The sequence below is a fragment of the Bubalus bubalis genome, chromosome 16 (assembly GCF_019923935.1).
Source record: "Bubalus bubalis isolate 160015118507 breed Murrah chromosome 16, NDDB_SH_1, whole genome shotgun sequence".
Lineage (NCBI taxonomy): Eukaryota > Metazoa > Chordata > Mammalia > Artiodactyla > Bovidae > Bubalus > Bubalus bubalis.
The window spans coordinates 65,037,171-65,062,150 of NC_059172.1; the positions used below are offsets into that span (position 1 = coordinate 65,037,171).

At 39.0% G+C, this 24,980-nt stretch overlaps 1 protein-coding gene across 1 annotated transcript in view; it reads right to left on the reverse strand.

Annotated features, from left to right (window-relative positions):
- Positions 1-24,439, reverse strand: part of FDX1 (ferredoxin 1) — a 34,254-nt gene extending 9,815 nt beyond the window's left edge. The window contains exons 1-2 of the mRNA XM_006072575.4: positions 24,087-24,439; positions 18,286-18,410 (exon numbers count right to left, since the gene is read on the reverse strand). Coding sequence (XP_006072637.2) covers positions 18,286-18,410; positions 24,087-24,265 — 304 coding nt within the window. The 5' untranslated portion in view covers positions 24,266-24,439. The remainder of the gene's footprint in view (positions 1-18,285; positions 18,411-24,086) is intronic.
- Between the last annotated feature and the right edge of the window lie 541 nt (positions 24,440-24,980).

Here is a 24,980-nt window from a genome sequence, read left to right on the forward strand (position 1 = left end):
AATGGTAGGACTTTATTTCTGAATAATAATGAGAATTAGGGACAACTCCACATACCCAATACACACAGAGTTGGAAATCACTTTCAAATATTACTTTTAAGAGGTTATGGGTTAGATGCTGTGAGGGAGACTCAAAAATACAAATCCTAATATGAAAGTTTACTGTTAATGAGACATGTATAGATACAAAAATATATGCCTTTTAAATTTATATAGTTAATAATTTACATACAGCTGTGGAAGTTACTTACCTTTTCCTGGAGAACTCAACACAATTGATAGGAGCTTTTGTGGTATATAAGAGGGATCAGAAAGTAATCAAACTGACATCTAAATAAAGTTAAATATTCTTCCCTCTCAATCTTTCTTTATAATCAAGATTGCCGGAGAAATATCAATAACCTCAGATACGCAGATGACACCATCCTCACGGCAGAAAGTGAAGAGGAACTAAAAAGCCTCTTGATGAAAGTGAAAGTGGAGAGTGAAAAAGTTGGCTTAAAGCTCAACATTCAAAAAATGAAGACCATGGCATCTGGTCCCATCACTTCATGGGAAATAGATGGGGAAACAGTGGAAATAGTGTCCGACTTTATTTTTTTGGGCTCCAAAATCACTGCAGATGGTGACTGCAGCCATGAAATTAAAAGACGCTTACTCCTTGGAAGGAAAGTTATGACCAACCTAGATAGCATATTCAAAAGCAGAGACGTTACTTTGCCAACAAAGGTTCGTCTAGTCAAGGCTATGGTTTTTCCTGTAGTCATGTATGGATTGTGAGAGTTGGACTGTGAAGAAGGCTGAGCGCCGAAGAATTCACGCTTTTGAACTGTGGTGTTGGAGAAGACTCTTGAGAGTCCCTTGGACTGCAAGGAGATCCAACCAGTCCATTCTAAAGGAGATCAGCCCTGGATGTTCTTTGGAAGGAATGATGCTAAAGCTGAAACTCCAGTACTTTGGCTACCTCATGCGAAGAGTTGACTCATTGGAAGACTCTGATGCTGGGAGGGGTGGGGGGCAGGAGGAGAAGGGGATGACAGAGGATGAGATGGCTGGATGGCATCACCGACTCGATGGATGTGAGTCTGGGTGAACTCCAGGAGTTGGTGATGGACAGGGAGGCCTGGCGTGCTGCGATTCATGGGGTCGCAAAGAGTCAAACATGACTGAGCGACTGAACTGAACTGATAATCAGGACATAATCAAAGAAGTCACTTTAAAGAGTCACACTGGTTTAAAATAAAGAGAATATTTCTCCTGCCCCATGTTTTTAAAAGTCATTAATTTTACAGTTGTTTATTGAGTGCCTATTACACGCCAGGCACTATAAAAAGGGAACTGAAAAGTCATCTAGTCCAACCAAACTCTGACTGAATATGCTTTCCAATACCCTTTTCCCAGGGTTTACCCAGCTCCTGCTCAAAAACTTCTGACAAAGAAATCCTCCTGCTGAAGCTGGTCGATCTCACATTTGGCTGCTTCTGGGCTCAAGTCTGTCATTCTGTAACTTTCCACCTACTGCTCCAACTCTACCCCATGGAGTCCAGTGTTTTTTTTCCTTCTGGTTCTACTGAGGAAAAATTAACAAAATTGTTAAGATATTTAAAGCACACATCATAATGATTTGATATATGCATGTACTGTGAAAGGACTCCTCTCAGGACTCCAGTTAATACACCTGCAACCCCATATATGTCTATTTATTTATTTTCCATGAGAATATGTAAGGTCTACTCTCTCAGCAACAGAGTTATAGCTACCATGATTTACATTTGATCCTCAGTTCTTACTATTAGAAGTACAATTTTAAAGCCTTTTACCTATTCATCTATTTCTGTGATCTCCGCCAAGCCCCTGGCAACCACTTTTCTACTGTCTGTGTCTATGAGCTTATTTAGTGAATCCTTCTAAACAACAGATTTTCATATTATTTAAAAATGTTCTTCTCCAGGCTGAGCATACCCAGGTCCTTCAGATTTTTCTTACATAGTAACATAGTTCTAAATCCCTTCTCTCAGTCTGGTTGGGTTTTCCTTAAAATACAGCATCCAAAAGATGACCCGATAAAACAGAATCATCCATAATCATGTTCTCATTAAATTCTACCAAAAAAAGTTATTTTGGTTTCCTTTTTAAATAATTTTTAAAGCCATTATACAATTGTAAAGATTATAGACTCTTGGAAGTAACATCAGTTGGATTTAGATTCTCTTGGTCAATAAACATTATATAAAATGTTAATAGAACTATTATCAATAGTTAGTGAATTTCTTACTTTTCCTGTGAAAAAATTTATCATTGTAACAAGAATTGTTCTTTCACAATTTAAACATTTGTTACTCGTATTATTTTAAAACATAAAGAAAGAAGAGAGGCTTCCTTAAACATTCATTTTTATTAAATTTCATTCAAAGCAGATTTTATTAAATCTCATTCAAAGCGAAACAAGATGAAGCAGAGACATACCATACAGTGACGTATAGGGGTCATAAGCATGGACTCTGGAGCCAGATTGCCTGGCTTCAATCTCAGCTCCACTTTTTACTAATGGCATCACCTTGGGCTCCTCCACCCTCCATGCCTGAATTTCCTCAGTAGTAACTGTACCAACCTCACAGGGCAGTTGCAAGCATTACATATGAATGTGTGCTTAACATATGTACTTGCAACCATGGCTGACTGGGAGAGTAAGACCTATTCAAGTACTGGCAATTATTATTATTTGGAAGTTATAAGAAAACTTTTAAAGAATTTCAACTTTCTTATATATTAAATTATATGTATGTTTATATATTAAATATATAAATATGTATATACAGTACATTTATGTAATATACAAATATATACCCACACCAATTAGTTATTTGAACAAGCACTTTACTTTTCTACTTTTGCATAAATTTGAGGCTTTTCACACAAAAAGGTAAATGGATATATTTTACTTAAAAGGAAGTGGGCTTCCTCTGCTTAAAAAAAGGTAGGTAAGTTGTTGTTTAGTCGCTAAGTTGTGTCTGACTCTTGCGACCCCATGGACTACAGCCCACCCAGCTCCTCTGTCCATGGGAATTTCTCCGGCAAGAATCCTGGAGTGGGCTGCCATTTCCTTCTCCAGGGGATCTTCCCAACCCAAGAATTAAACACACGTCTCCTGCAGTGGCAGGCGGATTCTTTAGCGCTGAGCCACCAAGGAGGTAGGCAGAGAGATAGAAAGAAAGAAAACCTCTGCAGTAAAAGGAGAACAACCCAAAAGGAGTGCAACCCTGAGGCCAGCTGGGCTCTGGATGAATCTGCCATACTGTCCGCTGTGTCCTGGGCAGGCATCTCAAGGACCTCAATTTTCTTCTCATCTGTATCATGGGAGATTGAGGTAGATGATACCTAAGGGCCTGTTCACTCTAATATTTTATGACTCCACAAAGAAGAATTGTAGTTCTTAATGGATTTGTTCACTAGTATTCAATAAATACATACTAATTTTGTTTTCTGTTTTTATCTGATCAGTACCCAATCCAGACAAACTCAAAACTAAAATGTCAAATCCATCTGGAGATACTGGGGGACAAAGTTCAGGAAATTCAGCATCTTTTGTCTTAAAATGTAAGTAAAACCCTCCCTAAAATATACCAAGCAACTACCCTAATTTAAAAAGCTTTAAAAAGCTTCAAATTTTTATTATTAAAAAAACAAACCCTGAGAACTGCAAGCGATGCGTAACAGAAGATACAAGAAAAACAAACTCACGATCCTGGGCAGAATGCGGAGTTGGGAGCTGGCTACAGAGGCAGACGGTGGACCAAGCACCGAGGTCTCCTAAGCTCTCCTAAGGAGCCTGAGCGTGTGCTGTAAGCACGCACACACTGGGTGGGTAAACTAGCACACTCTCAGTGGGTGGGTTGCCTCAGAGATGTTTCTGGCTGGGGATTACCAGCAACTGTCACTCTACCACCCTTCTTGAATCCAGCCCCTGGAAAACAGTGGTTGCTGCTGAAGTTCCAGGAAGCTACTAAAGGATTTTGAGTAGGAAAGTGACATGGCATGTTTATTTTGGATAGATCCTGCTGGTGCCTGTGTGTAAAGGATGGGTTTGACATGGACAAGACAGAAGCTCAAGTCATGACATTTCACCAGAGAGGAGGGGGAAAAGAGGAAAGGAAGGATAAGAGACTGAGAGAGTCAAGGAGACACTTTCCCACACCCACCAAGAAAAGGACTTAAAATACAGATGTGTCAACTGGAAAACAGAGAACCAGAAAAGGGTGATATCAAAAAGCCCAGGGAAGGAGCCAGTGCATACAATATGGTCTCAATCATCTTGGAATTCACAGCAAAGTCCACATGCCAATAACTCCCTGCAGAAAATTTAGGACATTCTTTTTACCACCTGGTCAGTCAAAATAAAGAGTTATCATCCGTGTTCTAGGTCTTCGCTTTCTTCCCTAGGAAAACTCAATTCTTTTAACCTTCTCTTAAAGGCTTTATTTTCATTCTCTAATAATTTTCATAGCTCCTCTCAGGAACCTTGCCAGCTGATTCCACATCTTGCTTAGGATGCCAAGTTCAGAGCTGAAGATAGTATTCTAATAAGAATCTGACAAATGTTGAATATATACAAAAGATTAACTTTTGGTTCCTACACTCAAGTTCCTATTACACATTCCAGCCCCACATTTATTCTTTAGATAAACACATCATGCTTGGGATTCCTCCTGATTTTACAGGAGAAAAAGTTTCTTTCAAACTTTTTCTATCACAGGTTGTCAATAGATATGCTTTTCTTATTCTTTGTACTGGGAAGAAACTCAAATATAATAGAAACTTTAAGGTTCAGGATGAAATCAACTCAGCCTGTATAAAATGGCTATCACTGAACCAGAGACACATATGGTCATGTTGTGGTACAAATATCACTACAGAAAAAAAGTGTGGAGCAAAGATTTTCAAACCCTGTGAATAGTACTTAAAAGAAGAAACAGTCTATCCTGCAAAACTCCAAAATAATACAACAATCTGAGCATTTTTTGGGAGGGTTTTTTTTCCCTTAAACTGTATGTTCTATAAAAAAAGAAAAAAATTAGAGAACAGTGAAGACATGTCTCTGATAAGGTGTTTGGAGGAAAAAAAGATTTTAAAAGACAGCCTAAAACTGTGAGAAGAAAACTTTAAGTTACTCCTTTTTAAATTTTTTCTTTTCATCTCATGATTTCATGGTGGGTATTTCTGCCAATTTGTTTCCTGGTCTTGTAGTCAGAGATAGGCCCCCAGTCAATAAGCATCTGACTTTTATCTTTTCGGTATACAGGTCTATGAATCTTAACACATGTATACGTTTGTGCACCCACTACCACAACCAGGACACAAAGCAGGTTCATCACCCAGAAGAAAATCATCATGCCTGCTGTGCTCTCGGAGGCACAGCCTGCATTTCTCCATTCAGGAAACAATTCCATTTACAATAGCATCAAAAAGAATAAAATACCCAGGAATAAATGTACCTAAGGAGGTAGAAGAACTATACTCAGAAAACTGTAAGACACTGATGAAATGAAAGACAATACAAACAGACAGAAAGATACATTGTGTTCATGGGTTAGAAAAATTAATATTGTTAATATGACCACACTATCCAAGGCAATCTACAGATTCAATACACTTCCTATCAAATTACCAATGGCACTGTCCACAAAACTAGAACAAAATTTTTTTAATTTGTATGGAAACACACAAGACCTGAAAAAGCCAAAATAATCTTGAAAAACAACAGAACTGTAAGTATCAATTTCCTTGACCTCAAACTATACTACAAAGCTACAGTAAACAAAAGAACATGGGACTAGCATAAAAACAGACACACAGATTAACGGAACAGAATAGACAGCCCAGAAAACAACCCACCCATCCATGGTCAATTACTCTATGACAAAGGAGGCAGTGATTTACAATGGAGAAGAGAGTCTCTTCATTAAATAGTGCTGGGAAAATGCTATTACATATTAAAGAATGAAATTAGAACAATTCTCTAACACCATAGATAAAAATGAACTCAAAATGGAGACAACACAGTCTCTTCAGTAAATGCTGCTGGGAAAACTGGCTATTAAATGTAAAAGAATGAAACCAGAACATTCTCTAACACCATATACAAAAATAAACTTAAAATGGATTAAAGACCTAACTGTAAAACCTGAAACAATGAAATTCCTAGAAAAAAACAGAATATTCTTCGACATCATAGCAATATTTTTTTTTGGATCTGTCTAATAAAGCAAAGGACATGAAAACAAAAATAAACAAATGGGACCTAATTAAACTTTAAAGCTTTTGCAGAATTAAGAAAACCATTGACAAAATGAAAAGACAACCTACTGAACAGGAGAAAATATTTGGACACAACTGAGCGACTTTCACAAGATATGAAGACAACCTAAGTGTATGCCTATGGATGAATGAGTAAGATATTATACATACACCACACACACACACACACAATTGAGTATTATTCAGCAATAAAACAGAAGAAAATCCTGGCACTTGTGAGACAAGAATAAACCTTGAGATATTATGCTAAGTTGAAATAAGTAAGACAAAGAAAGACAAAAACAGTACGATCTCACTTATATGTAGAATCTAAAGTCAAATTCATAGAAAAAGAGAGTGATGGCAGGGGCTAAAGGAAATGGGGCGAGTTGTCAAAGGGTGTAAACTTCCAGCTTTAAGATGAACAGGGTCTGGGGATCTACTGTAAAACATGGTGACTATAGATACAACACTGTGTTATATATTTGACATTTGCTGAGAGTAATCCTAAATGTTTTAACCACCAAAAAATAGGAATGATGTGAGGTTAACCCTATTGTGATAATCATTTTGCAACTGATATGTGTATCAAACCATTACATTGTACATCTTAAACTTACACAATGTTAGTTGTCAATTATATGTCAATAAAGCTAGGAAACAAAACCAATAGTGGTGATGGTTACATAACTGAATATGCTAAAAAAAAACCAAAACACTGTATACTTTCAATGAGTAAACTATATGGTATGTGAATTAAATCTCAGTAAAGCTCTTTCAAAAAAAATCAACTAGATGTATTTTTTTTGCTATTATTAGACTGTCTTGCTTACTGTAACATCAAGTTTTAGTATCTGTACTACACATACTTCTTCCAACTTTATCCTTCTCTTCTAAAACTGGCTGTTGTAGTTCCTTTGTTTTTCTGTAAAAAGTTCAGAATCGCTTGTTTGTATCTACAAAAAATCCTGCTGAGATTTTAACAGGAAATGTAACAAATCTTATAGCAATAAAAACTGACATCTTTACTATGCTGTCTTCCAATTCATGAATATAGTATGTCTCTCAACTACTTAAGTCTTTGCTTTCTTTCATCAGTTTTATAATTTTCAAGATATTGATGTTATATTGTGTTAAACCTAAAAATTTCATTTGGGGTAGGTATTGTAAATGTTCTTTTAAAAAACTTTTTTGGTTCCCAACTATTCATGCTGGTATACAGAAATACAATTGATTTTCATGTGTTGATCACATACTAGGACCTTGCTAAACTCACTTAGGTCTAAGTTTTTTGTTTTTTGTTTTTTTTTAAGATTCCTTGTGATTTTCTATGTAAACAGCCATCTAAAAACCTTTTAAATCAGTATGCCTTTGATTTTTTTTGTTTGTTTGTTTCATTACATAGACTAAGACTTTCATCATGATGTTATAAGATGGTAAGAACAGACATCCTAAGCTTGTTCCTAATCTTAGGAGAAAGGCATTTCATCCTTCACTATTAGGCATGATGTCAGCTGTAGGTTTTCGTAGATACCTTTATCAGCACCGGATCTACACAAGAGCTGATCTGGCACTGCCCACTTGTCTTCAGTTAAAATGCAGGAGCTGCCACCAATTCTGTATCCTATTTGACACCAAGTTCATGTCCTTACTGACCATCCCTGCAGCTCCAAACTCCACTAAAACCACAACCCAAACTGCACACGCTACAGGCAAGAACAAAGTGAATGACGCTCCCCTTGGGCTTCATCTTCTAACTTTTCTTCCGCATTATAGAATTCCCAGGTTCCTATCCACCGTGAAATCACCAGCATTGAAAATCAGCAGTAAATATATTCCTACTACCAAACTGGGATGCAAAGGGGAGTTCCTATAGCATATGAGGGGGTACGTGCATTGTGCATATGCAGTAGGTGAGCCCAAGGAGTTTAGAAGTTCTTGATCTAGTATTAAAAGTTAGACATTAAAATGCAGTCTCTCATAGAAACCAGGGTATAAATGGTTAGTTAGCTATTAAGTTAGTTCTGTGAGTTGGCCTGAAAATTTAGCCATCATGTGTAACAGTATTTCCATGGGAAAACAAATTCCAAATGCTAAGAAGCTGACCGAAAATGAATCTGGTGAACAAAACCTATCCCAAGAATGAAAAGTGTTTGTTGTTTTTTATGCTAATCACATACAATAGGGAATAAGTCCACAAAACAGTGGGAGACAACTTATCAAACAAAAAAGGATACACAAGCAGCAGCTACTATAGAACCTTCAATCTAAAAATGATAATCTAAAATAAATTTTAAAAGTTAAAATGATAGCTGATCAAAATATGGGTACATTGATACAATAATACATGTGGAGAGATGGGAACTGAAAGTACAAGTTATGTGACTTATACACAATCCCAAAGTAGTACTGACAACTGTTGGTTTTAAGTGTCTTTGTAAGTGGTTGGCTATATAAAAGTAAATTAATAGATAAATTGTGTAGATATGTGTGTATATACACATGTATATTTGTATCTATATACTTATATATAGAGATACATACAATATATTAAACATAACATGATCACATTTTATGAGGAATACATTCTCAAAGATTTTGAAATTGTTAGAAGTCTCATAATATGAGAGTTATATTCTCAATGAAACAAAATGGATTCTTATGGTCCATAAAGCTTTAATCTTCAAATCATTATTTTTGTTGCAAAATATACTTAAGCAGAACAAATATTTGAAGTGAAACTTTTCACACTACTATGTCCACCTTTCAAATAATCAGAAATACTCCATGCCTTACAACAGACGATAACCCGATATGACTCAGGGACACATTACAGCCTCGTGAGCCCGCGGCACCAACATTTTACCATCGTCCAATAACTGTCATGAACTTAAAGACATACACGGTTCAGTGCTGCCGTAATTTTGCTGGCATTTTGCCTAATAATTCAGAGTTCTTTCTCCTAAATTAGCAGTAATAGAAATTATGACAGGTTTTTGGCTTCCTTCACTGCATTCTGTCACATTTAACTTCTGTTCCAAAATAATTCATTTTCAGATGCATTTTTCAGCATTAACACTTAATGAATGCTTGGCTGAAACCGTCATGGGCTTTAAAATGATATTAAACTATAACCACAGTTTAAAATATCAGCACTACAGTCAACAAAAATCACACAGACATCAGATATCTGGAAACAGCACAGTTTACATGATACTGACAAAAGCTGACAGATATTGGCTTATAATTGTAAAAGGTATCAAAACAAATATACAATTTATAATTCACACAGTCTGCCAGCTTGAAATTATGGGATTCTTGACAAAAGTTTTGGGCTTCACAGTACTTCTGATTTTACTAGAGTAAGAAACTTAATATTATTAATCTGTACAATTTCAAATGTGTATAATTTTAAAATTATGTTAAGAATAAGTAAGATATTTTGTTAAGTAAGGTATTTTGTTTAGTAAGGCAAGGCTATTGGCTAATTTCAAGGCTGATGATGAATAAAACTTGTTTTTTGTTTTTAACAAGACTAATACTAAAGATTAAAATTCCTGTCATAAAAAACTAATTCCCAGAATAAGTTAGCTATCTGCAGACTACTACTCCTTTCATGTAACTTAAGAGTTTTCCACCAGGAATAGATTGTTTCATGGGTGTGTAAGTGTGTGTATGTCTGTAGCTTATATTATACTAAGAAAACTTGGAGCTCTATAATGATGCTGACAAGAAAGATTGCTAACCCCTTTCTCAAACAAAACTCCAGAGGACAGCTATGCTGGAATATTATATCCTAAAAATATGAAATGATATATAAATACTAAAACCTAATTTTCTAGAGTAAAGCTTGATTTCAGAGCCAGAAAGAATCAATTAACATGACATGAATAAATATTTATATGATCATTAGCAGGACCACGCAATTTGAATAATTTCCCTCAAAACAGTCACACAAAGGAAATACATAGTAAGAAAATATAAATAGTCTTGAGATAATAAAGGAGGTAAATTTGATCAGAGAGGTGTAACTGCCCCCTAGTGACAGAATACTATAATACTGAAAACTTAAAAGATCATCCAAGAAAACCTACATTAACATAAAAGTTGAAAATAAGAATTTTTATAAATTTATTGCTTCCAAAATTTACTTTTTACTCACTGATCCATTCATTACTTCACTTCATATAAGAATCACTTAATCCTTCAATACAGTCCCCAGGGAGAAAGATGCAGAAATAAACAAATACATAAATAGATTATGATGCGATGAAAGAAATGAACAGGATGCTGTGATGGAGAAAAACAGATTCAGGGTAATAAAAGAATTCCTATTTTGGACTGGGTGGTTGGGCAAAGTCCCTCTAAGGAAGTAACAAACTGAGACCAGAAAGATGAAAAGCAACACATAAAGGATTCTTCAGGAGGGAGAGGAAGTGTCCCAGGTAGAAAAAAATGTATAGTGTATATACAAAGTCTTCAAGCTAGAAATTCTAGGTGAGTTAAGCTCTTGATAAATGGCCACTGTGGCCAAAGTGACAGAAAGAACAATGAGAAGTGGGAGAGAGGAGGAAGGGCAGAAGAAGCCAGGTAATGCAGAGGCTAGCATAAAGAATGTAGATTTTATCCTAAATGAAATGGGAATTTATTCATGGTTTTTAATCAGAGGATCTGTCTTATCTGTATTATGATGAATGACCCCAGCTGCTGGGTTCAAAAGCAGAAGTAGAGAAGTGCAGCTCCTGGAACACGTAACTGGCAACCCAGACAGTGACTGCAGAAATGGTGAGAACAGGACCCACTGGAGACAAACAGAGCACATCTGATTGGAACTGCTGACGGCCTGAAGGGAGAGGATGCGGAAGAAGGAAGAATAAAAGATGCTCTCCGGTTTCGGGTTTGAGCACCTGAGAGATGCTCACTGCTGATAGTCAAGATCCTTGGAACGGTAAGTTTAAATAAGAGGGGGGGGGGGGGGGGGGGGGCGGGGATCAAAAATCTGTTTAAATATGACAGCTTTTTTCAGTTCAGTTGCTCAGTCCTGTCTGATTCTTTGCAACCCCATGGACTGCAGCATGCCAGGCTTCCCTGTCCATCACCAACTCCCGGAGTTCACTCAAACTCATGTCCATCGAGTCAGTGATGCCATCCAACCATCTCATCCTCTGTCGTCCCCTTCTCCTCCTGCCTTCAATCTTTCCCAGCATCAGGGTCTTTTCAAATGAGTCAGCACTTCGCATCAGGTGACCAAAGTATTGGAGCTTCAGCTACAGCATGAGTCCTTTCAATGAATATTTAGGACTGATTTCCTTTAGGATTGACTGGTTGGATCTCCTTGCAGTCCAAGGGACTCTCAAGAGTCTTCTCCAACACCACAGTTCAAAAGCATCAATTCTTTGGCGCTCAGCTTTCTTTATAGTCCAATTCTCACATTCATACATGATTACTGGAAAAACCATAGCTTTGACTAGACAGACCTTTGTTGGCAAAGTAATGTCTCTGTTCTTTAATATGCTGTCTAGGTTGGTATTAGCTTTTCTTCCAAGGAGCAAGTGTCTTTTAATTTCATGGCTGAAGTCACCATCTGCAGTGATTTTGGAGTCCAAGAAAATAAAATCTGTCACTGTTTCCCCATCTATTTGCCATGAAGTGATGAGACCAGATGCCATGATCTTAGTTTTCTGAATGTTGAGTCTTAAACCAACTTTTCACTCTCCTCTTTCACTTTCATCAAGAGGCTCCAAGAAAAGATATAAAGTAGGAAGTTGTGCAGTTTCCAAGAAAAGAATTAAATAGGAAGTTGAATCTGTAAGTCCAGGGCTCAGAGGGACACTGTGAGCTAACAACACACAGTCTATGGACATCTAGATGGGATTTAACATCACAGAAGGGATAAGATCACCCAGAGAGAAATCGTACAGACACTCTGAACTAGGCCAACCTCAGCTGTGTACAGTGTTCACCTGTTGAGTAAGACTAGAACAAGGGCAATATTTAAAGCATCTCCTGTATTCAGCTTTAGAAATGAATGAAATAGTTGGCCCTGCATACCTGCCAAGTCACTTCAGTCATGTCCGACTCTCTGCGACCCTATGCACTATACCCTGCCAAGCTCCTCTGTCCATGGGATTCTCCAGAGAAAAATACTGGAGTGGGTTGCCATTTCCTTCTCCAGGGGATCTTCCCGACCCAGGGATCAAACCTGCCTCTTTTATGTCTCCTGCATTGGCAGGTGGGTTCTTTACCAATAGCTCCACCTGGGACACATAGTTGTCCCTTACAGTGTTGTTATAATCTCTTCTTTGTAAACATGGTAGTTCAGACTTCTTGATTTCATTTCTTCCATTTTTATTCTAGAAAGTGACTTAGGCTTAACTCTTATCTTTTGTGAACCTAGTTTAGCTTATCTCAAATTTATATTTACATCCCAAAATTCTGGACACATTAGGATCCTTGATCTTTAAAGTATCTCTTCTATGTCCATGTAAACAAATGCAGAATTCTTACTGAATTACTAAAGACTGTATTGGCATTAAACTTTCGGTACTTTTAGGAAACTAGGGGGAAAGGACTCTTTCAGTGTTTATCTCTGTGTGTTAAGACTATAGGAAGTTACAATTTTTTAATGTGTTTTTAAAATTTGTTATAATGAACAATGAACCTGTAGTAATAACTATGCTAACAAGAATAGCTAACATTAATTTAGCCTTGCTTAGATAAACTCATTTGATCTCTATAGCAACCTTACAAAGTACTTAAGTACTAACATTATTCCTATGTCACCCTTAAGGGGACAAGGTATGAAGAGGTTAGAGATCTAACCGAAGGTCACAAAGGTGACAAAGTGACAGAGCTGGGAAACAAACACAGGTGGTAACTCCACTCTTAACATTCCAGCCAACAGCTTTCCAAAAAGAAAATATATATATTTTAAATTGTGACTCATTGTATGAGTCCCATTTTACATTACAACCTGGTATACATATACTTTATAAAATAGCTAAACAAGCATTTCATGGAATAATACAAAAGATGGTGTTTTTATATTTTCTTTTTAATTACTTTAACTGCTGAGAGCTACTAAACTGATTATATGACTAATGGTTGCAAACTGCAATGTGAAAAAGTGTTATTGCAATATATAGTCATGAATGATGAAAGAAAAAATACTTTAAAAAAATTTAAAGTACTTTCAAGTATTAAGGTCTAAATATGCTTTTATTTCAAAGAAATGGAAAGCAACTCATGAAAATTATCTACTGTAATAAAGTATTTTACATTATTTTGAGAAAAATGTAACTCCGTGTAAAACAGAGGTTAAGAGCCTTTCAAATAAATGTTTAAAATTAATTTTCATTTTCATTAGTTTTTTTGGTCAAACAGCACATTTAAAGAGCCTTTGCTAATGGCTAAAAATAAATAATACCTCATCAGAAAAGCAGGCAAATAATTTGAGCAATTAATAAAACAAATTTTACTAAGTAATTCTTTCCCTAGGAATTTACCACAAGGAAATGACAGAACACAAACACAGAAAAGTATTCTTGGGGGTGTTCACCTTAAGGGTATTTGTAATAGCTGAAAAATGGAAGCTACCTAAATGTTCAAAGAAAGAAATGGATTAAATATACCATGGAATTAAAAGCTTCCCTCCTGCTTCCCTCCTACCAGTAGGTAACCACTGATTATTTGTTTTCAAGACTCCTTCCACAGTTTTGTTTTGTTTTTTTAATGGAGTAATATAGTATCCCCTTGCATGACTAAATATGTCTTCTATCAATGGGCATTTGCTTCTTTCAAATCTTTTGCTCTCACAAATAACTCTGGAGTAAAGGGTCTAGTATATATGTATTTTCATAAAGCTGAGATTGAAGCTGTGGAGAAATGTATAGAAACAGATTTACTGGATCACAGCCTTCACATTAGCCGTTCCAGAACACAAAAGATTAGCTTTCTCAAGAACAGCAAAAACGTTCTATACTTCTTTAATGAACCCTCACACCCAGTGGTAACAAAGTCCACACATAGTGATGTACAAAGGCCAAAGATCATCCCCACATACCATAAGCTCTCTTAACTTTGGTAACAGCTGATTCAACATTTTGTCTAATAAGTCTAATAGCTGGGACTCCTCGGGGACAGCTTCTATTGACTGCTTTTCTTCCTGAGTATGGGCCATACTTTCCTGTTTTCTTAGGCATCTTGAATTTTTTATTGCAAAGTAGAATAATATAATATGGCAACTCTGGAAATCAGGGCTCACCACTGTCTCCCCTAGGTTTGTTGCTGCGGCTGGCTTTTTGGTGGTTGTTCTTGCAGCTATTTATTTCTTTAGTGACTTTCCCAAACTAACTCTGAGGTCTGTATTCCCAGCAGCACGTGATCAGCGATGTCTCTGTTCAGTGAGCTTAGTGATCAGCTGAGATCACTATCTGGAGGTTTTCTTCAGGGCTTTGAACCAGTAAGGCTTCCACCCTCTGCTGAGGAGCTCAGTTCATGATTAGGCACACCTTCAACATTCAAGTACTCTGCATGTCTGTCTTGGCCTTCACCTGCATGAGAGCCTCAAGATCAGCCAGAGACGCACAGATGGGAGACTAAGGCCCTATCGGGTCTTTTCTGGGCATAAATACAGTCCTGCATTTGTGCATGGCCTTCAGATCCCCAAAGTATTTCAAAGCCATTTCATACAGACATTTCATTCCCCAGATTTTTCTTTTAGGCTTTCTGGCCAGGCTCCTGTTTGCTCCAAGAGGCATCACAGCCTCAGGCAGCAAAACTACAGGTCATTATTTCAGACGAAAGTCCTAAGGACAGAGCCTCCTCACAGAGCAATCTCTGAGGCAAATCGAATAACAACTCCTTGGAATGAAGCTTTTCTGGGAAGCTGCAAAGTAAGTGATGACATTCTGGAGAACACTTCTGAGCAAGTCAAATCAGTTTGTTCCTCCAGTGGCTGCAAGGCTGCCAGTTTTTAAGGTTACTGCTGAACAGGGAAGAGGAGGAGAGCAGACCAAGTTAAAATACCATAAATTCTACTGTTCTTACCAACGTAGCCACTGTGCTAAGCACTTCACTTTCAATATACTACTTAATCTTCAACAATCCTATGATGTTAGAACTATTACAACCATATTTTACAGAAGAGGAAACTGAGGCATACAGATATAAAGCAGCTTGCTCCAGATATTATGGCTAGTAAGTGACAATGTTGGTTTATGAAGCACAATTTGTCTGATTCCAGGGTCTATTCTCAATTACACTGCAGTGTATTACTTTTCATTTGTGAGAGAACAATTCAGAGAAACCAAGCTTAGTCAACTAAGTGCTGCTGAATATGAACTCATGAGGGAACTCAATTATATATAAATTTTACAGAATATATATGGAATTACCCATGGGTTCTTTTCCATAAATCAGTCAATCTATGGTATGGATCTGAATCATGTGAATTCAAAAGGATATCTGCACAACTTCCCACTCTCCCTATACTATCAGGACATAACATATTTTAATATTTCTACAGATTTCTGAAACTCAATCCCAGCCAAGAACCACCGCTTTAGAGTAAGAAATTCCTTAAAACTAGAACTCGGAGAAGGCAATGGCACCCCACTCCAGTACTCCTGCCTGGAAAATCCCATGGATGGAGGAGCCTGGAAGGCTGCAGTCCATGGGGTCGCTGAGGGTCGGACACGACTGAGCGACTTCACTTTGACTTTTCACTTTCATGCATTGGAGAAGGAAATGGCAACCCACTCCGGTGTTCTTGCCTGGAGAATCCCAGGGACAGGGGAGCCTGGTGGGCTGTCATCTATGGGGTCGCATAGAGTCGGACACAACTGAAGTGACTTAGCAGCAAAACTAGAACTATAGCAACTATGTCATCACCTAATTTCTGTAACAAGCGTTCACAAAGGAAAGACACTTCTTAAGAGAAAAATGGTTTCTTACAGGAAAAAGCCGAAGTTTTGGAGTTATGAGAAACTTAGGCTTGAATTTTATAAGGCATTCTCACTTGTTACTGTATAATCCAGGGAACATTAAGTTTCTCTGAACTTTATTAGTTTCTTCACCTATAAACTGGAAGTTAAAAAAAAAAAAAAAAAAACTGCCTCTTAGAGTTGTTAAAATAATAGATAACATATGCTGGAATATAGTAGGTCCAGTTATAGTTATCCCTGTAATTGACATTAGATTCAGAAATTCAGCAAATATTACTCAGTGCCAACTCTGGTTACCTGAGTGATAAGAGTCTTCCAAAAGCACACAATCTAATAAAGGGAAGGGACATTCTCTCTAAAAAAGAAAACTGAAATGAGTATTAACATATAGAAGTATATTTAATATATCATGGGGAAACGGAAGGGAAGAAATAATTCTGATCGGAAAAGAGCTCTTAAAAGTACAATATGAACAGTCCCTTGAATGAAAAATAGTCAGATATGCTCCTTGGACCTGACTGCAGACTAGTGGTTCTCAAACTTTCGCATGCATCAAATTACATGGAGGGCTTGTTAAAATACACATTTCTGGGCCTATCCCAGACTTTCTGATTCAGGAAGTCTAGAGTGGGGCCTGAGAATGTGAATTTCCCAAGTGGCACTGATGGAACCCTCTTAGAGAACTACCATTCTAGACTAGAGAGAATGCTCAAGCAAAACTGGCAAGTGACATACAGTGTATCCCTGAGCTCTAAGATGGCAGTTTCCTGGATATGGGCTTTCTGTGAGTGGTTAAGGAATAAGGTGAAAAGTCTAGGAGTGAAAATTTCCTAAACAAAACACTCCCTTAATAAGAAATAGATTAACTACCCTTTCAAGGAAGGTGAGTTGACATCCCTGACTGTATAGTGCATGCATGCTAGGTCACTTTAATCATGACCAACTCTCTGAGATCTCATGGACTGTAGCCAGCCAGGCTCCCCTGTCCATGGGAATCTCCAGGCAAGAAAACTGGAGAGGGTTGCCATGCCTTCCTCCAGGAGGCTTTCCCAACACAGGGATCAAACCTGTGTCTCTTAAGTCTCCTGCATTGGCAAGCAGGTTCTTTACCACTGGGAAGCCCACCTGAGCCACAGAGATCTTCAATGTATGGTGATGAATGCTATTTGGACTTACTGTGATCTGTACATCACTTTGCAGTACATACAAGTATCAAACCATTATGTTGTATGCCTGGAACTAATATGTCAACTACATCTCGATTAAAAAGTAGTAAGTAAAACAAAACTCACTTAAAACAAAAAGAATGCATAAGTTCAATGCAACTAAGAAAATACCAGTCTGGGAATTCCCTTGGCAGTCCAGTGGTTAGGACTCTTGGCACTTTTACTGCCAAGAGCCTGGGTTCAATCCTTGGTTGAGGAACTAAGATCCCATAGCCTCTGTAATATGACATTATGACATTTAGTATCTCAACCTGGTATTTTCCTTTTTGTTTTAATTTATTTAATTGGAGGCTAATTACAATATTGTGGTGGTTTTTGCCATACATTGACATGAATTAGCCATGTGTCCCCCATCCTGAACCCCCCTTCTACCTCCCTCTCCATCCCATCCCTCAGGGTCATCCCAGTGCACCAGCCCTGAGCATCCTGTCTCATGCATCAAACCTGGACTGGCGATCTGTTTCACATATGATAGTATTCATATTTCAATGCTATTCTCTCAAATCATCCCACCCTCGCCTTCTCCCACAGAGTCCCTGGTATTTTTCAATTCCACACACTACTCCCAGCTTTGCATCACACATATAATCAATAAGGTAATGAGGCAACAGACTTTAGGGCATATAGCTAATTAAATGTTCAAAGAATAGAAACACGGTGTCACTCTTATTCTTCATAAGTGAGAATATAACACTAAAGCATCCTGAATTTTAATAGTTCACTTAGCATGCTATAGTTAAAATTCTTCAAAAAGAAAAAAACAAAGCTGAAACCTATTTAATAGTTTCACTTATACATTTTAAGGAATGTTCCATACTCACCAAAACCATCAATATCTAGATTATTTTCAACCACAACATCTAGCAGAGAATCACCAACTTTTCCTTTGGTTGTTAATGTTTCACCATCACGGTTTATAAAGTGGACTGTTATTTTATCTTCTGAGCTGGAAAAGGAAACAGTTCTTTATTACTTTCAGTAATTTCAACATACTTTAAAATAGTTGCTTGAAGAATCCGTAAGGTGAAATAATTAGGTTGTGTGTGGGTCTGTGTGCACGCAAATATGCTCCTTTATAGGATTTTCTTTTCTTTCTCAAGTTTATTTGGGAAGGAGACACCAGAAACCAGAGGTATAACTATCTACCCACCAACTGGAAGGGAAGTTCTGCCACCCTAAAGGAAATAGCGAGTACGCCACTATCAAGGCCACCTGAAGTATGTCTTCCCAGTGGTCACCATCAGTCACAGTGACATGAAATCATTAGCAATCATTATCACTTGTGAAGTCTGTTTTGCTCTCACACAGGTCCTCCAAAAACCAACATCTCTATGAATGTGTCCCTAAAAACTAGATGAGGGCTGTGGAGAGCTTTAAACACAAATCATCATGCTATTGATAAGGCAATTGTTATGCAAGTGTCTGACAAATACAGTCACCAAGAGGCAGCAGTTTGATAGCTTTGAGTAGCTGAACATTTCGTTTTGGTCGAAAACCAAAGGGACTAGGAAAGGGTTTTCTGTTTAAATCTGTGGGAAGATAAATATAACCCTCCTTATATTTTTCACTATTATAGGATATCTATCAGTCAGTCATCAGTCTGCTAACTTACTTACATTTCTTACCCTTCTCTCAAACATGAGTCCAAATTTTGGGAAAAGAAATCATACTATCAACTAATTGGTCATTTAAATTTTTACTTCATAATTGAAAAGATGTACTTCAGCTTAAAATAATTAGTTGTAATTTTCACCACTCCCAATAGGCAGTCATAGTCCATCAAAGAAAACTTTGTTTAATGTAAGTAAAACCTAGAATTGTATAATTTCAGAGCTATAAATATCATACAAATTACCAAGTCCAGTCATGTCATTTCACAATAAAGGCAGCCTTATCAGATAATATCTTCCCTAATAATTCAAGGCCGAAAAAAAAAAGATTCTATTAAAAATTGATCAGAATTGTGTTGAGAAAGACAGAATGTCCCTTAAATGGGCCTGTACTCTCCAACTTCTTTTCACAGGGAAAAAAAATTGCTTGTGGCGGATTCATTTTGATATTTGGCAAAACTAATACAATTATATAAAGTTTAAAAATAAAATAAAATTTAAAAATAAATTAATTAATTAATTAAAAAAAATAAAATAAAGCAAGTATTCCCAAACATGCATGATTTTCAACTAGGCAACTGGCATTTTTTCAAAGAAGAATGACCAAGAATGAAGATACTCTGGAGGCAGGGAGACCTCGTTGGAGGTTATGAAAGGGCATAAATGAAGCAACAGTGTAGGAGATACTAATTTAAGAGATATTCAGGAGGCAGAATTAAAAGGTTCTGGAGAGGGAGGAAGTAATGCTAAAATTTCTTGCCTGGGCAATGGGGAATACAGGTTAACTGAGGATTAACTGAGGAGGAAAAGGAGTTTTGGGGAAGATCGGAAATGAGTTCAAGTTTAGATGTGTTTGATTTAATAATAGAAAAAAACATATGCTTCAACACGTTTGAACCTTGAAAACATTTACACTCAAGTTATATAAGCCTGGTTATATATATATTAATACATAAATTTCCCAGGAAAGGCAAATTATAAAGACAGAGAGCAGATGAGTGGTTGCCTGGGACTAGGGTTGGACATGGGGACCAACTGTAAAATGTCAAACTGTCTGGTGAAACGAAATTGTTCCAGCGCTGGATTGTGTTTATGGCTGGACAAATCTAAGATATGGTAATGGCTGCAGAACCCTAAAGATTTGCTAAAAAAAATCACTGAATTTTATATTTATCAGTATATTTTATGATTTATGTTATACCGCAAATAAATGTTTTCCTAATTCTATCCAAAGTTAAGATATGCTTAAGCTAAAGATAGAAAATTGATGTGTCAACACTAGTGATTATTAAATCGTTTAAATCATTAAATTGTTAAATTTAGAAAAATCTTTATTCCCAGTTTACTAAACTGTGTACTATTATCAGAAATAAAACTTATCTTGAACATAAAAATAATAATAGAAAAAACAAAGGTCCAAAGGCCAAAGGGAAATATATGTTTGAGACCCACAGACGTCTAGAGATTTGACATAAAAAAACACCTGGTACACTAAGCGACAGTAAGTACAACAGAAAGATTTCCATAGTTTACCCACACTTCTGAAGGCTGGACGTTTGGGGACTGCTGCTCTTCTGGGGCACCCTAGAGCCTAAGCTTTGTTATTGTTGTTTAGTCACTAAGTTGTGTCCATGGACTATAGCCCTCCAGGCTCCTCTGCCCATAGGATTTCCCAGGCAAGAATACTGGAGTGGGTTGCCATTTCCTTCTCCGGGGAATCTTCCTGACCCAGGGATCCAACCCATGTCTCCTGCATTGGCAGGCGAATTCTTGACCACTGAGTCACCAGAGAAGCCAACAGCAAAGGAATTTCAACTCTGACACCAGATTCCTCTTCTTTAAAATCAGGGTATCATTTATCTCATAGTTTTGGTAACATATGGAAAATTCCTAACAGAGTAGAGCTCAACAAACACTGATTGATAACTTTTATTTAAAGTCCCAGTCCTTTTGCTGCTAAGGGGCCTGAACTGCTGCTACATATTAAAGGTGTGCATGCTAAGTTGCTTCAGTCATGTTCAACTCTTTGCACCCTATGGACTGCAGCCCGCGAGACTCCTCTGTTTATAGATTCTCCAGGCAAGAATACTGGAGTGGCTTGCCATGCCCTCCCTCCAGAGGACCTTCCCGAACTAAGGAAAGAATCCATTAAAGGTGTTCAGCCCCAGAAAAAAACTGCAGAATTAAGAGTAATCACAGGTTTACCAAAGGACAGCAGAGAAAGCAGAAATGAGAGTAAAAGTAATTGTGCAGTTGAGAAAGTATGGAATACAAGAGTCAGAAGACATAAATTCCAGCCCTGGTTCCAACGTACTCATTAGGTGACCATGGGTAAGTGGCAATAACGGTGACTTCACTAAGCTGCGGAGAGATTTAAAGGAGAGAAAGTTTGTGGAAACATTTTATTCCCTAAAAAGCATCATACATGTGTACTTTACTCACCTAACTTTATTCATTTTTAACAATTGGTACTGATGGGTTTTGCAGATTTCTCTTCCCCAATTTTAAGAACTAGCAAAAAGTTTTTAGCTATTCCCCAGAAGATCAAGATTTCAAGTACTGGAAAATAACTATGATCCCTCTAAATCCTCTATCATCATCAATATATCAACCAGCACCACAAACAACTACTTCCTTCAACTGTTAGCCTTTATGCACCACGCACTGCCATTTATTCTGTTCAGCCACAGCAGATATCTCAACCAAGTTGTCAGTGGCTGTTGTGGTAAAGCTCTTAACCGACTTCTGACAGACAGGGGAGTTATGGCTGCTGACGCTCACCCTTTCACTACCTGGGGCGGCCTGGGACAGACAGTCCAAGAAAAGGGCCCCATCTAGAGCGCCCCACTTCCACAGCCACCTTAACTCTTCCAAATGACCCTACGGGCTAAAGAATTATCAACTCTAATGGTGCTCAAAAAACAAACAAAAACTATGTGAGTTCTAGTCCCAGTTTTGCCTGCTACTTAATATAAAATTTTTATTCTCATTTATCTACTTTCCCTGCCTCAGGAGATTTTCTTAAGGATCAAGTGAAATAATACACGTGAAAGCCCTTTGCAACCTAAATCACTACAACATGTAAAGTACTAGGACAGGGTATTTTGGAGTTAAAGTTTTTTGACTCTCAGTTACTGAAAGCTTACTTACATGTTAAACTTCAAAGTCAGAACTACAGCCTCTAGACTGCTCTGTCCAATTAAACTTGAGCAATAACAGAGATATTCTATAGCTGTATATAACTGATGTCCCAGACAGTAGCTACTAGCTATGTGAGGTTATTCAGTATTTGAAATGTGGCCACTGGAACTGGGAAACTGATTCTTTAATTTTATTCAACTTTAATTATCTTAAATGGCTACATGTGGTTACTGGTGACCATACTGGATAGCCTGGGAAATTTAGTTGCAGCTCCAAAGTCTGTGATGGCACAGACCATCAACAGAAACTGTGCCAATGGGGCGGAAGGTAGGTTTAAGACGGAACAAAACAGATGTGCTTCCCTTTAAGACAACCTGATATACCAAATCAAACAGTAACTTGGAGGAGATAATTCCCACTCACGAAAGCACTCATTTTCCTTTAAATATGTTACATAAATGTGTTCAATAAGAGTCCCAATTTATACACAATTTTTCAAGAAAGCAACCAACGTAGAAAATAAGGCATCCAGGTAGATGGACGTCAAAGACAGGAAAGTAACAAATAACCCCATCTTGCCTTAACAAATAACCCCAGCTCGCCTTCCCCATTATCTCCTTCACAGTTCATGCAACAAAAATTTAGTGAGCACCCACTACCTCACAGATTAAGGGGGAAAAGATGAGTAGGTCCCACACCCTATTCTCAGGAACTTCACAAAAAAGAAACTAGAGAGGAACACAAAGCCAGCTGTTTTTCCCTGCTTCCTACTACAGGACAGCATGTCAGAGAGCTGTTCAGAGACCTATATTATATTAAGGCTCCATCCACCACAGTGCTATACTCTGAAATTATGAGTTCATCTCTATTGTATCTAAAGAGGATTGTGTCTTTAAGAAACAAATCTACCCAAGAATATAAAACTGCAACATATTCTGGGCAAATTTTTTTTCACATCTCTTTCGACATTTAGTACACAAAACTCAACGCTGTGGGCTTAGGAGGCGGCTGAGGCTAACAGGTGGGATTTACTGAGCCCCCCAGACTCCTTGCAATATGTGTATGCTCTTATTTGTTTCTTTAAATAATCCTGTGAGGCCTACACGACTCTTATCCCCCAGTTACAGACATTAGACAAACTGGATAATAAGTGTCAAAGCCCAGTTTAAAACCTTGGCTTGCCAGTCCAACACAGGGCACTTTTTATGCGACAGCAACCAGAAGGAGTGGAGAAGGGCATGGCATCCTACTCCAGTATTCTTGCCTAGAGAATCCGACGGACAGTGGAGCCTAGTGGGCAACAGTCCATGGGGTCGCAACGACTTGGACACGCCTGAAGCGACTTAGCACGCACCAGGGGGAGCACACAGGGAAGCTCGGGGACAAGCGGGTGTACCCTAAATGGACAAGAACTTGGAGACAGAACGTTTCCAGAGCCGGCAGGAGGAAGAGAGCCCAGAAGAAAGCCCTGGCCGCGACACAAACTGGGCGCGAGGTTCACCCCGGTCTCCGGCAGGGCGAAGGTTAGATCCACGCCAAACAGCACGGGGAACCAGCAGCAGCAAAGTGCCAGCTTTCCCAAGGGCACAGGAGGCGCTGGGACAGGGAAATCGGGGGTCCCAGGCCCCCGTTCCCCGCCAAGCGTCGATGGACCTGAGAAGCAACTTGGCAACCGGACAAGGAGGAAGCGACCGCACGGGACGACCACCCCGGGGACATGGAGAAGGCAGCGGGGCTGGGCTTGTGGCCCGCAGACCGGCGCCCGGGAGAGGACGACAAACCTGGAAACCTCTGGAGGCGACGGAGGCGCCGCCACCAGAGGACCCACGAGCTCGGCGCGCCCTCGCGCGCGCCCCCCGCGCGCGCCTCACCTGCTCTGCGCTCGCCCCGATACGCTCAGCGTCCGCGTCGCCGCTGCGCCGCCGCCCAGGCCAGGCCCTCGGCTCCCGCGGAAGCCGCCGGCTCCCGCGCGCGGTCGTGCGAGAAGCCGCCACCGGCCGGCCGTGTCGCCGAGGGCGGCGGAGGCGACGCGCAGGAGGCGGGCGGCCATAGCCTGTCGGGGAACTACGGGAGGCGACGCAGGCCGCACAGCAGCGGCTGCGGGGCAGACTCAGCGAGTACGGGCGGGCTGAAGCCGCGCGGGTCTGCGGAGAGAAGAGAGGCGCAGAGAGGCGCAGCGGACTCTCAGGGCCGGGGTTCCCTTCAGGGCCTGCTGCGTTAGCCACCGGGGCCCCGCGCGCCTTCCGGGTGACTATAAGGCCCGCGCGCCTGAGCGCAGCCCCGCCCCCTGCCGGCGCTCCGCCCCGCCCCCTGGCCCTGGCTTTAGGGGCGGGGCTCCGCGCCTCTTTTTACTACTGACCAGGTTTTGTCTTGATCTTGCTGCTTCGTTGGCATCTAGGGTCCCCAAGTGAGAACATTAAATTTTAAAAGATAGCAAAACGTCTGACGAAAAGATACAATAAAACAATCCCCAGTTAACTATACCGCTCTTTTTTTTTCTGCACCTCCTTCTCCTGTCTATTAAAAAAAAGTGGGAGATGGCCATCTTGGAGTTCAAAAACTAGAAAAGAGAATTACAACAGTTGTTTAAAAAGGACTGTAGGAAATTTCAACATGCTAATAGGCAAACACAAAGAAGAATAAAGAAGAATAACTGTGACAATAAAGTTATAAATAATCACAGTAATGAATGAACAAGGATACTGGAGAAGGCAAGTGATGTTCCCAGACTTGGAGTGGCAAATAAATGCTCGTTGAGCAGCTGA